The 13,759-nt window shown below is 47.7% G+C and overlaps 1 protein-coding gene across 1 annotated transcript; it reads right to left on the bottom strand.

The window, feature by feature from the left end:
- Positions 1-343: 343 nt before the first annotated feature.
- Positions 344-7,402, bottom strand: LOC136161757 (putative killer cell immunoglobulin-like receptor like protein KIR3DP1). The gene is made up of 9 exons (XM_065926818.1): positions 7,369-7,402; positions 7,192-7,227; positions 5,768-6,046; positions 4,616-4,915; positions 3,278-3,577; positions 2,271-2,321; positions 1,402-1,524; positions 611-663; positions 344-499 (listed from the first exon to the last, which is right to left on the bottom strand). The coding sequence occupies exons 1-9, from the start codon at positions 7,400-7,402 to the stop codon at positions 344-346; spliced, it is 1,332 nt and encodes a 443-aa protein (XP_065782890.1).
- Positions 7,403-13,759: the final 6,357 nt, after the last annotated feature.

The following is a 13,759-nucleotide window of genomic DNA, read 5'->3' on the forward strand; positions in this document are numbered from 1 at the left end:
ATAAGTTTACCCTTGTAAAATGTTCCTGAATAGAGGGGCTTTCTCTTATTGGTTTTGTTTTATTTTAAACTGAATAATTTGAAGAATCAACCGGCAAATTTTTTATGCTTTATTGGAATTTTAGAAAAAGTAGGGTGATCATGGTAAGCTACCTACTATGTGAGATTGATTATAGCATCTCCCCAAACAGTGAGATAGTTACAACAGAGTCCCTGAATAGCCAGGCGATTATTAAGCGGTGGCGGGATTTTTGGAGGAGAAGGAGTGTCCATGAGGAAACCCCTTTAACAAGAGATCAAGGTCCTCGATTTGTAACACTGTGTGCTCAGAGGATGGGGCCAGGTCAGGGCTCAGGATGGTCTTGGTTTACATTGAATTCCTCATAGATAGTGGGCTCAGCAGAGAGGTGCATGGGCCTCAGGGGAGTGGGAGTGAACCGTCTCTCAGAGAGGGTCCCGAGGTCCAAGTGAGCGTATATCACGTCTTCTGCTGTAGAGTCCTGAGAGGAGAGAGGTCAGAATGATGGACAGAGACGTGATCTTTGAAAGCTGGGGCATTGGGCATTGGAGGGGCTCGGGCTATGGCAAGGGTTTGGGCTGGGAGGACTCACCTCGCCGTTCACTGTTCTGTCTTCCCTGGGCTCTCCTTCCATGATGGCAACATCTATGAATGGAAGAGAGTCAAGGCTCTTTGGGGTGGAGGCAGTTATTCCAGACCTCCGTAACTGTGATTGGGACAACAAAGCCAGAAAAAGGCAAGGGTGTGGCCCAGGTTGCTGAGCCTGTCCACTCCACTAAATGAAACAAAACAAAACAAAACATTCCATATACAAGCCCAGCCATTCATGGACTGTCTCAGGAACCTGTGCAAACCCATGGACCCATCCTACGTCTTCTGTTATGGACCATCCTCTTCTACATATGAGCAGATTCCCAAGATCATGTTGGAGAGAAAAATGGATTGTTGAAGTTGAAGGGGAGAACAGGGCTTGGAATATCCCTGGTGGCCCAGGGATTAAGAGTCAACCTTCCAGTTCAGGGAGCATGGGTTCTATCCCTGGTGGGAGAAATGAGACCCCACATGCCTTGAAGCAACTATCCTCAATGCTACAACTGCTGAGCCTGCGAGCTCTGGAGCCTTGAACTGCACCCCAGCACCGCAATGAGGATCCCCCATGCTGCAGCCAAGACCTGATGCAGCCAAGAGTAAATCAACACATATTTTCATAAAAAGAACAGGGTTCCATGGATCTCTGGAAGATGTTCCATCAGGGATTACAACAACAGAAATCAGTTTTTAACCTTCAGGAAGTGAAAACGCCATTCTCTGCCATGAGGCCACCTCCCCCCCCCCCCCGCCCCCCGGGTCAGATGATGCTGAGCTTGCCATCTTCAGACTTACGATTTTGGCTAGAACACCAGTGACAGATAAGAGCAGCAAGGATGAAGCTGGTAGAGGTGAAGGCTATGACAAGCCCAAGGACAATGTACCACGTGCTGGAGTGTTCTTGAGGAATCCCTGCTTCTGCTAACAAGCAAACGGAAGAAGGTCTGGTTATCGTTGAGTAGGCTGTGCCCCAACACACTAGATTTATTGTATCCTTGCATCAAACTGTCAGCATCTGTCAACCTGATCAGTTATGGTCTCCACTTCCCAGGAGGTACCAAAGCATCCAGGAGAGATGTTAGCAGTGGATGAAGTAAAGAGGCCCTGCAAGACCAGCAGAGGTCTGAACCAAGGTCCCCCAGGCATCGAAACAGTTATTCTCTGCTGCCCCGTTTGACAAAGCATGGCGTTTTTGTATGAGTGGAGACCATGTTAATCCACAATACATTTCTCCTCCATCCACATAGACCTGGAATGGAATCCTCAAGAAGACACGAACTTTTATATCTGAACTCTGGAATGTTTAGTTCATAAAACACTAACAGAGGAATAACAGATATTTAAGGTGCTCCCTAAAATTCTCCCCTTGTCCCCCACCCCCACATCCATCCCAAAGATCCTGGTGGAGAGAGGGTAAGCATCTCCCTTAAGCACTGGGTTAGGTCATACTGACCAGCTTTGTGTAATTTAGAAATTCCCAGTCACAGAGTATGAGAAGCTCAGTGGCCCCCGTGGTTCTAGGAAGACCACTGCCTCAAATGCTGACATGACAGGGAAGTTGAGGAGCCCAAAGTCACAGAAATGGGAGGTGGTAGAACCAACACTCACACAGGAACCCTCTGTCTTCTCAGAAATTTGCTGAGATAGGAGACCATCTTGCTTACCTTCTGTGGTGTGTGGATCCATGGTTGATGGGTAAGCAGTTGTAGTGGATACTAGGGGAAAAAAGACAGAAGGGGTGAGCAAGTAACCTTCCTCATACCCACTGAATGAGGACTGTTCTTTCTGGAAGGTTGACCTCCTGCCTGTCCTTACTCTGTCATCCCTCAGAGCACTAATGGGGGAGGGGAGAGCTTCTGGTCCCTCCCTGTGAATGCGTTGAGTAGACCAGCCATCCTGGGGAAGAGATGGTGGAAGGAGGCAGGAAGGATATGCCTGACAGTGAAAGACAGCTGTAAGCAAGAAACATTCCCTCTGCTCTGGGAATGAGTATCTATGCTCCTTAATTGGGAAATCACCTGTGTGTCAGAGGTGCTTCTGGGAAAACACTAAGAGCAAGGGGCGGATGCAATCTCTGATCTTCCCAAATCAGCCCAGCCTCTCCTCCTCCTGGGTCTACTCTGACCCTTTTGTTTATCTGCGTGGATAGACAGGACTCTGATGAGTAGCATCCATACAGGAGGTGGAAGAGGGTTGAATTGCCATCTACCATCTCTCTTCTTCTCTGGTTCTAATTGCCTCCATTTCTGCAGAAGTCCTTAGGTCCCCTGACACCAGCACGGAGCCCTTGAGCTACAGGTCAGTGATAGAGTAAGATGTCATGAAAAAGCCAAATAGACTTTTTGCCCAGCGCAATCTCATTTACTATATTGTAAAGCATGGGTTCTCGATGCAAGAATCCCAGAGTGGGTTGCCATTTCCCACTAGGGGACCACGTTTTGTCAGGACTCTTCACTATGACCCATCAGGCTTGGGTGGCCCTGCACGACTGGCTCATAGCTTCACTGAGGTACGAAGGCCCCTTCACCACAACAGGGCTGTGATCCATGAGGAGGAGATAGCGAAGCACAGAGGACTCTGTCGTGCTGCAGCCCACAGAGTCACAAAGAGATGGACACAACTTAGCAACTGAAGAGCAACAAGAAAGCTGGGCCAGGAGGAGGGTCCTCACCTGTGACAGACAGGAGCAGGGGGTCGCTGGGGTCTGACCACGCGTAGGGAGAGCGAGTGAAGGAGCCGTAGCACCTGTAGACCCCGCTGTGGGCTGGAGTCCCAGGACCCAGAGGGAACGCTGCCTGGAGTGCTCTGCGGGGGCCCCGCACTCCAGCGAGCGGGCACCCAAGGTTCCCCCTCTCCCTGAGCAGATGGAACTGGTCAAAGGCATGCTCAGAGCTGCAGAGCAAGGTCACGTTCTCTCCTGACCTCACCACGGGGCCCCCCTGGGCTGAGAGAGAGGGTTTCTTGAACAGACCTAGAAGGTGGAGACCTTGATATTAGAACACAATGTACCTCTAATCCTAAATTTAGGACTAAAGCCCGAAGTGTGCAACAAGAGAAGCATTGCAATGAGAAGGCCGCCCACCACCAGGAGAGAAAGCCCTACAGCAATGAATACCCGGCACAGGGGAAAATTCTTTAGAAATGGATTGTCATTTAAAATCCTTTTTAAAAAGGATTGCCATTTAACATAATTTTTTTAAAAAAAGAAATATATGTATATGAACAACTGAATCACTCTATTGTACAGAGGAATTAACATCTTAAATCGACTAGAATTCAAAAAAAAAAGCAAAAAGAAAATTTAAAAATCAACTAGATTGGACTGCTCTTGAAAAACGGAACCTAATAACTATTGCTGGGACCCTAAGAAAACATGGTGTTGACCCAGAAAAAGACATTATGGCCGGGAAATTGCCAGCATCTCATTAGATCTTTGACTACCTCAAACTTGAGGGAGTGTTCAGTGCTGCCCTGTCCACCCCCAGGGGCTGGAAGGGACTCCATAGTGGGGAGGGTTGGCAGGGACAACTCCTTCCTCTTTGTGCAGAATGACAAGTTAAACCAAAAGGCTGAGCAACTCAAGGTGTTGACCTCCGGCCTGACCACCCAGGGGCCAGTCTGCAAGGGCATCTGGTACCACAGTGCTCCTGACAGAGGAAGGGAGCTCTGACATGAAGGCGGGAAACCAGCCCCTTAACCAACCATCGTTGGCTGCCTGAGCCGGGAACTGCCCGGGTCCCTGCTCTGGTACATTTTTCTCCATTGTTCGTTCTTTCACTTTCTTGCTGCTTCACTCTGTCACTGGCTGTGTCTTCTCTTTACCACATGGCAGGTGCTCTGTTCTCTTTTCCCTTCCATGTTCACACCTCCTCTCTCTCTGATTTGTTCTCTCTCCCGAGTTTCTGAGCGTCTCTGCACGCCTGTCATTGTCTCCCGATACTGATGCCGGACTGGACACCAGACCTCCTGTGACACAGACAGCAGAGGGGACTGGTCTGGACACACTCACCTGTGATGATGATGTCCATGGGGTCGCTGGGGGCTGACCACTCATAGGGGGAGTGGCTGACAGAGCCGTAGCATCGGTAGGTGCCCGCACTCCCTGAGGTCATGGGGCCAATGGAGAAGTCAGCTGCGGCATTCCCGCCAGCGAACGTCTCTCTATGTCTCTGGAAATGCCCTGTGCTGTTTTCCTGGTGCAGGATAAACTTGTCAAACAATAGCTGCGATTGACAGCGAAGTGTCACATTCCTTCCCTCCTGCACGAGGGGGCCTGGGTGGGCTGAGATGGCGGGTTTTGTGAACACACCTAGGAGCAAAGAGGTTGTGAGCTTCAGTGAGTCACCCCGCCTCGGCGCTTCCCCTGACATCTGAAGGTGTGAAAAATGTCCCCGTGAACCAGCAGAGCCAATTACCCTTCCTGTCTGTTCTGCTGCATTGTCTCTAAGGCTTGTTCTCGGGTCTGGCTCATGCTTTTCTCTTTCTCTTTGCTCAAGACCTCAAGCCTCCTCTGAGCTTATTCTAAGCTCTTTAGCTGCTGTATCTGCTCTCAGCTTCATGCAAACACACTCAGTCACTTCAGTCCTGTAGGACTCTCTGCCACCCCATGGACCATAGCCTGCCAGGCTCCTCTGTCCACGGGATTCTTTGGGCGAGAATACTGGAGTGGGTTGCCATGCTCTCAGCTTCATCCGATCCCTAATATGCAAGGTGGGGAGCTGTATGGTTCTGAGGATGCATTCCCTGGCTCCCTTCGCACTCATATAGAATGTGGGCGATGACTGGCAGGACACTGGGATGGAGGTGTAGAAAAGGGAACATTTCCCATTTGACCCCATCTCATGCCTCTGGAGACATACCTGGGACTCCTTCCTGGGGCTCCAGCTCCTTCATCGGGGACTATACAGCTCCCTACTGTGTGGCAGGTGCTGGATCAGGGTTGTTCCCCATCCCCCCTGCTGGCCAGCACTGGCTCCTCCTTCCTGAGCTGGGCACCCCATCTGTTTAACACCCAGAGTTTAAACTCTCAGACTGGGTTCTCTTTCGTGGTTTGTTCCTGGCTAGGAATCCTGAGTCAGTCTTGAACCACATAAGGAACTTGGACGTAGAGTGGGATTGCCAGCATAGAAGGCTGTCCCGGGCTTGGCTGGACCCCTCCTACCTGTGACCACAATCTGCAGCGGGTCACTGTGTCTGTGCAACAGAGGGGGAAACCTGTAGAATCCAGAACATGTGTAGGACCCGGCATGTTCTCTGGTCACCGGGCCAAGGGTGAAGTTGTTGAAATGAATTCCCTGGAGCTCGGACAAACTGGTCCCATCCGTTTTGATCAGTCTGAATCTCTTAAGTGGAGATCGGAAGTGACACCGGAGAGTCACAGTCTGTCCTAAGGGAACCACGGGGCTGGGCCAGGCTGACAAACTGGGCTTGTCATATTCACCTAGGACAGAAGGAGGCACAGGCTTTGAGAGGAAAATAAGAACGGTCCCCTCTCCCCACTGCTCTTGTTGGAGCGCTTCCCCTTCAGTTCTTCCAAGACACCTACTCTAAAGTGCATCACCCTGATATTCAAGGACATCTGGGGCTTGGGGACAGACAGAGACACAGTCAACCCAGGACAGACATTACGGAGATTCTGAGATGTGATTCTGAGCAGTGATTCTTCTCAGGGGAAGAATAACTTCTTGCATTGACTTAATGTTGCAAACTCTCTCAAAACACAAAACACTGGGGATTGCCAGGTGGTCCAGTGGTTAGGACTTAGCACTTTCCCCCCAAGGACCCAGGTGGACTCCCTCAACAGGTAAGTGAGATCGTGCCAGCTGCGAGATGCAAGCAAAAGGAAACACCACAGAAAAATGATGAGTGGTAAAGAAGTGAAAGGACTTCCCTGTTGTGTTTGTTGCAGCTCAAACGGTAAAAAATCTTCCTGCAATGCAGGAGAGCAGGGTTCAATCCCCAGGTGGAGAAGATGCCTTGGAGAAGGAAATGGCAACTCACTCCAGTATTCTTGCCTGGGGAACCCCATGGACAGAGGAGCCTGGTGAGCTACAGTGCATGGGGTCACAGAGTTGGACTTGACAGAGTGACTAATAGTAACACAACTAAGAAGAGAAAAAGCCCCCTGACTGAAAAGCAGGAAGGAAACCATGAACCCCACTCCTTTGTTAGCTAGCCCCCATCAAATGTGGGACCAGGTCCAGGTGGCCCTGCCTGACACCCAGCCCCTTCCCTGGCGTCAGGTCTAGCCGGTGGTCCTGCAGATCCTGTTGTGAAGGGCAGGTTGGAGATGCCACCTTGTCTGAGAGGGGTTGTGGGCGGCAGCCTCTCATGATAGAAATGGCACTCAGGGGGCCCAGCTCCCAGCTCCCAGTCTTCACACTCTCCCTTCAGGTCCAGAGTCCAGAGCTGGGGTAACCTCTGGGGAGAGTGACGGTGAGTATCAAGGCCAATAGGAGGACCTGGGATCCACAGGGCACGTGGCTCTCACTGTACTGACAGGGGTCTCACTCTGCCCCCCAGTGTCATCTGCCTCAGCCCCGCCTGCTCTGCTGAACACAGAAATAAGGGATGGGGAGGACTCACCCACAGGTGCCCAGATCCTCAGACTCACACAGAATCCTAGAAAGAAAAGCCCGTCAGAGATGGCTTGTCCCGATGGACCCCACGCTCCTTGCACCCTCATCCAGGCAACCTGGTCAGTGGTGTGGAGACCTCCGATTTCCACCATAAACGAGACCTGCCGTGTCTTTCCAGACTCACCGAGACTCAGGAAGCTGAGGAGTGTGGGCCACATGGCTCTGCTTCTGTGAGGCAGGAGGCAGGACTGAGCAAAGCTGACCGAGTCACAGGATGCGGAAGGCGGGCAGTGTTGTTGGTTCAGTCAGCCTGGTGCATGTCACAGGGGACGATGGGCAGCCTCTTCTCACACCAGGGATGGAGGTCTGTCTCAGCCTTGTCACTGAGCAGGCCTCGTGACCCAAGCATCACTTTTTGTTTCCCTGAACACTATGGACGTAGGAGGATTTGAACAGATCTTGCTGCCTTTAGGAAGTAGTCATGGTGATTCTGTATATACCATGCAACATGCTTTTCCCAAGCTCATGATAAATGTCATTAACCTTAAGTCTTTGCAGAAGAGAAATCACATGTACCCATCTTGTATCTCAGGTTCAGTGCAGGTTGCCAATTAAAGTCTCATTAATAGAGACTTTGATTCTGCATTCTTATAAGAGGAACAGTCATGCATATTATGGCTCTTTGAAAATATTAAAAAATTCTATATTGTAATATATGTGATTAAGAAACTAGCTGTGTTAGTTTCAGCTGTTCAACAAAGTGAATCAGTTATACATATACATGCATCTGTTGCTCTCAAACTCTTTTCCCACTTAGGTACTTACAGAATATCAAGTAGAATTCTCTGTTTTTACAGTAGGTCCTTGTTGGTCATCCATCTTAAACACAGCTGTGTGTATATATCAATCCTAAACTTTCAAGGTAACCTCCCCCTGACACTATCCTCCCTGGTAACCATAAGTTCATTCTCTGTGTGTCTGTTTTGTAAATAAGTTCATTCTTTTAGATGTCACAAAGAAGCGATATCCTGTGACATTTGTCTTTCTCTGACTCTTCTTCATCTGAAATTATTCCGTGACTGTGAGTGGAAACTTTGCACACACACACTCTCTGTCTCTCTCTCTTGCTCGCTTTCCAATCCAAGGACCACACATGTACACAAAGATAATGTGTGTAAAGATCATGGTGGCATATTTTTGGGAGGGGGATTTGTTCTGCCTGAAAAGGTGGACAACCTTGCTTACTACATCCTCAAATGAACACAAAATATGTCAAGTAGAGACTTTCAAGCTCCAGAATGCTTGAGTGAGGGGCATATCTCCAATCAGCTCCAAACAGGGACAAAACGGCCCAGCTGTTTCAGGACTCCAAGGGCAGACATACACCCAGTTCAGCTGTTGTCCATAGACAGGAAAGAAACTCAGTAAGGGCAGTGATTCCACACAATTTTGCTGGGGGTGGGGTTGTTAACATTATTGATGCGCCCTAAGTAATAAATCTGGTCTCCTCTTGATCACTATGTATGTAATGGAGTAACAGTTCAGTCACCCTTCTTAAAATTTCTATTTATTTACTTAGTATCATGTTTCAGAATTGATCTGTGTTCTTTGTCATTTCAGTTTGTGCATTTTTACTGCCAAGCAATGTTTCATTGCAGGTATATAAACCACAAATTTTTAAAAATGAAGAAAAATTTTGGAGTACAGTTTATGTCTCTTGTACAGAAAATTGATTCAGCTCGACATATATATTTTTTCCATTATGATTTATGGCAAGATTCTGAATAGAATCCCCGGTGCCATGCTGTAGGACCTCAATGTTAATTCATTTTATGTATAAATAGATTTCATCTGCTCATCCCAAACTCCCAATCCTTCCCTCCCCCTTGGCAACTACAAGCCTGTTCTCTATGTCTGGGATTCTGTTCCTGTTTCATTGATATATTCCTTTTAGAGTCCACATATGGGTGATATCATATGATAATTCTTTCTCTTTCTGTCTTACTTCACTTAGTATGTTAATCTCAAGGTCCATCCATGCTGCTGCAAATCTCATGATTTCATTTCTTCAATGTCTGAATAGTATTCTATTGTGTGTGTGTATAGGCATATACAACATCTTCTTTATCCATTCATCTGTTGATGGACATTTAGGCTGTTGCCATGTCTTGACTATTTCAAGTTGTGCTGCCATGAACACAGGGGTGCATGAATCTTTTCAAGGTAGAGTTTTTTCATAGATATATGCTCAGGATTGGAATTGTTGGGTCATATGGAAACTCAGCTTTTAGTTTTTTGAGGAACTTCCATACTGTTTTCCACAGTGGTTGCACCAGTTTACACTCCCCCAACAGTGTAAGAGGGTTTCCCACTTCTCCACATGCTCTCCAGCGTCTATTTTTCATCAACTGTTTAATGATGGCCATTCTGATTTGTGTGAGGTGGTACCTCATTGCAGTGTCAAATGGCCTTTCTCTACTAATTATCAATGCTGAGCATGTTTTCATATTCCTGCTGGCCATTGTGTATCTTCTTTTAAACCACAGATATCAATTGTGAGCGTGATGTCTTTGGTTTTTTTCTAAATTGAACGACACCTCTGCTAAAGCTTCATGAATATGCTCTGAGTCAAACCTCACATTTCTTGTCAGGGGACAGAGTGATGAGATCTTCATGAAGGGAATTGTGACTTTATTTGGAAAGCCAGCAGATCAACAAGATGGTGAACCAGTTCCCCAAAGAATCATCCTATCTGAGTTAGATGGGCTTTTTGGGGCGAGAGAGATGGTAAGTGTTTACTGAATATAAGATAACCCTAGCCCATGGGGAAGAGGAGAAGGCAATGGCACCCCACTCCAGAACTCTTGCCTGGAGAATCCCATGCCCGGAGGAGCCTGGTAGGCTGCAGTCCATGGGGTTGCACAGAGTTGGACACAACTGATGAAGTTAGCAGCAGCAGCAGCGTGTGGAAGAAAATTCCAAGGAGAAGAGAGAACTGTAGAGTTTAAATACCCACCTGTGAACTCACACTTTCATACTTACACACACAACACACTCTAAAAAAGGAGGAGGTGTAGTTGGTTGTTGCAATGCTTTAATTAATTAATTAATGGCTGTACTGGGCACAGGCTTTCTCTAGTTGCGGGAAGAGGCTGTTCTTTGCTGTGGTGCAGGGTCTTCTCATCGACGTGGCTTCTCTTGTTGTGGAGCATCCGCTCTAGTCTCATGGGCTTGTGGTCCACGGGTTTAACTGCCCCGGGGCATGTGCAACCTTCACAGTCCCGGGATCAGGCCCGTGTTCCCTGCATTGGCAGGCAGATTCCCAACCATTGGACCACAGGGAAGTCCTGTTACAAGCTTTTTTCCCCTCTCAATTTATTTACTTTTAATTTAAGGACAACTACAATTTTGTTAGTTTCTCTCATACATCAACATGGATCAATCATAGCTTACATCCCCTCCACTGTGGAAAACTTTTAATCCTGGAATCCTTTGTTCTCAAAGCTATCCATGTAGGTGTGGTCATAATATCCCTTTAAGCCCCCAGCAAAACTAAAAGTTCTGTCTGTTCTGCCACTTTTTATCTCTTTATGAATGGGAAAGTGTTATACCTTTCAAGTTCAGAGCCTTGAGAATAGTCTTAGTCCCTGAGTCATATGTGACTCTTTGTGATCCCATGGGCTGCAGCCCGCCAGGTTCCTCTGTGCATGGAGATTCTCTAGGCAAGAATACTGGGGTGGGTTGCCATCTCCTTCTCCAGGACACCTTCCCAATCCAGGGATCGAGCTCAGGTCTCCCGCATTGCAGGCGGATTCTCTATCACCTGAGTCTCCAGGGAAGCCCAGCAGTAGATAATGTGATTCAATATTTCCTCCCACAATTCACATTGCCACTGTTTTCCATTTCCTTATAACGTGGACCTGGTGGGATTTTGGCATCATGCTTTCACTGTAAGTGTTGTATAATACTGAGGTGGAATATACCATAAATTTAAAAATAGGAGTATGGATACAACGCTAGGTTACTAATTTAAAAAAAAATGTGCAGCAAGCAACAATGATTTACTGTATAGCACGGGGAACCACAGTCAATATGTTGCAATAACCTAAAATGGAAAATCATCTGAAAAATAATGTACGTGTATTTGTATAACTGAAAATCACCTTGCTATCCACCTGAAACACTGTACGTCAACTACACTTCAATAAAATATATTTATGAGATTAAAAAATGGAACCAGTAAAATGAATAAATTTTAAAACAAAGTGAAAGAAAATGAAGTCTCTCAGTCGTGCTGACTCTGCGACCCTATGGACTGTAGGCTGGCAGGCTCCAATGTCCATGGGATTTTCCAGGCAGGAATACTGGAATGAGTCGCCATTTCCTTCTCCAAATACTGCAGGCCAACTGCAGCATGTCCCTGATGGTCTGTGTACTCACGCTCACACTCCCGCTCTGCATACGGTGTATTCACATGGGCACCCTGAGTGGCACAAACGAGTCTCAGCCCAGATGGTGGGTTTGTGGAAAGTCCCTGGAAGGAAGTCAGAGGCTGAGTCCCAGGAGCTCCCCACCCCTCACTCCCCAGCTCAGCACAGGAGCCCTTCCAGGCTTCACCACCATCACTCTAGGATCCCAGCGCCACCACCTCCTCCCCCACCGATTTCCTGGGACTGAAGTGAGACATGGGGACCCAGGAGCCCTGGGAAGTCTCACCTGCAGGGTTCGGGGTCCTTGGCCCAGATGCAGCCCTGGAAGTGAGAGATTTGCCAGCGAAAGCCTGGGCTCATTCTCTCCCCATCAGGATCCCTGGTCCCTCCAGCCGCCTGAGCCCTGAGGTTCCTGTGAACTGGGGGCGGGGGGTGGGCGTCCTGTGTCCTCCTGTGGTCCCCTCCTGCCCTCCACATCTGACCGAGGCAGAAAGGTGCAGAGAGGATGGAAGGCATGTCTGCAGCTCTGAGCACCCAGACACCTCCGCCCCCATGCTGTACAGAGGAGGAGACCATGGGGCCCTAGAGGACAAACAGGATGTGGTCCCTGGGGGGCGGCTGCCACCCCTCTGGGTTCCCATGGTCGCGGACCCGCAGCAAGGGGGGCCCTTGCATGGGTTTAGTAACGATGTCACTCGGCAGGGCTCAGGAGGCATCTCAGCCCAGACCTGAGGTCTCACCTCTCTCTTTCTGCCCGGTCTGACCGTCTGATCTTAGTGTGGGACCCAAGTTCTCGTCCTGCGTCAGCCCCAGACAGTCTGGCTCCAACCAGGACTCAGAGATTTATTTTCCTAGTCCCTCCAGAAATGGAATTTACTTCTCATCTTGGGTCAGTTCATAAAATATTGCAGAGCACCTACTGTGTACCAGGCATTGGTGTCACACAGCAGAAATACAACCATGACCCAGTTAAAGCCATCTTCTGTAGGTGCTTGAAGAACTCAGATTCTGCAGAATGCAGGCATCAAATGCTAATAATCAATTATTTTTTAAAATAAGATATATGAGAATAACTGGGGTCTATGTCTACACTGTAAACACTCGAAAAAAATCAATTGCATGGCCTCTCTTCCCAGCACTTCATGGCAAACAAAAAAAAAAAATTTAGGGAAAAAGTGGCAACTGTGACAGATTTTCTTTTTTGGTCTCCAAAATTACTGTGGACAGTGACAGCAGCCATGAAATTAATAGACCCCTCTCCTTGGAAGAAAAGCTGTGACAACCCTAGACAGTGCATTAGAAATCACTGTGCCAACAGAGGTCCTTCTAGGCAAAGCTATGGTTTCCTAGTAGGCACATACGGATGTGAGAGCTGGACGTAAAGGAGGCCGAACACTTAAGAACATGCTTTTAGACTGTGGTGGTGGGGAAGACTCCTGAGAGTCCCTTGGACAGCAAGGGGATCAAAGCAATCAATCCTAAAGGGAATCAACCCTGAGAGTATTCATTGGTAAGACTGATGCTGAAGCTGAAGCTCAATAATTAGACCACATTATGCAAAGAAGTGACTATAGGAAAAGACCCTGATGCTAGGAAAGATTGAGGGCAGGAGGAGAAGAGGGCAACAGAGGATGAGATGGTTGGATGGCATGATTGACTCAATGGACTTGAGTTTGAGCAAACTCTGGAAGACAGTGAAAGACAGAGAAGCCTGGCGAGCTGCAGTCCATGGTCGCAAATGTCACACATAACTTAGTGACTGAACAACAGCATCTACACTGTACTTGAGAGAAGAGGCTGCTTGAGGAGGTGTGGACACCATGGGGGAGGAGCAAGTACATTCTAGAGAGAAAAGAACATTCCATAGACCTCTGGGGACACACGAAGTTACTGAGGGGAGTGGGGAGTTGGTGGTGGTCATGTACAGTGCTGTCCACTGTTCAAGGATGATGGAGAATATTTTTAAGAGAAATGGAATATACAAACAAAAGACTATAATAAAAAATTTATGATGACCACATGTTATTAGCAGCTATAGAGAAAAAGTAAATGAGAGTATAAATTTACTTATTAACTTTTTTATTTTATTAAAAAATTTTTTAAAAAATTTTTTTCAATTATTTTTATTAGTTGGAGGCTAATTAC

The sequence above is a fragment of the Muntiacus reevesi genome, chromosome 2, assembly GCF_963930625.1.
Source record: "Muntiacus reevesi chromosome 2, mMunRee1.1, whole genome shotgun sequence".
Lineage (NCBI taxonomy): Eukaryota > Metazoa > Chordata > Mammalia > Artiodactyla > Cervidae > Muntiacus > Muntiacus reevesi.

Bases quoted from the DNA above. Each gene is read 5' to 3' on its own strand.
- LOC136161757 (XM_065926818.1), bottom strand. From the start codon at position 7,402: ATGTGGCCCACACTCCTCAGCTTCCTGAGTCTCG. The intron at 3,578-4,615 runs GTGAGTGTGTCC...TCCACCTTCTAG, and splicing joins CATGGACATCATCATCACAG to GTCTGTTCAAGAAACCCTCT. The intron at 2,322-3,277 runs GTGAGGACCCTC...TTTTTCCCCTAG, and splicing joins CCTGCTCCTGTCTGTCACAG to TATCCACTACAACTGCTTAC.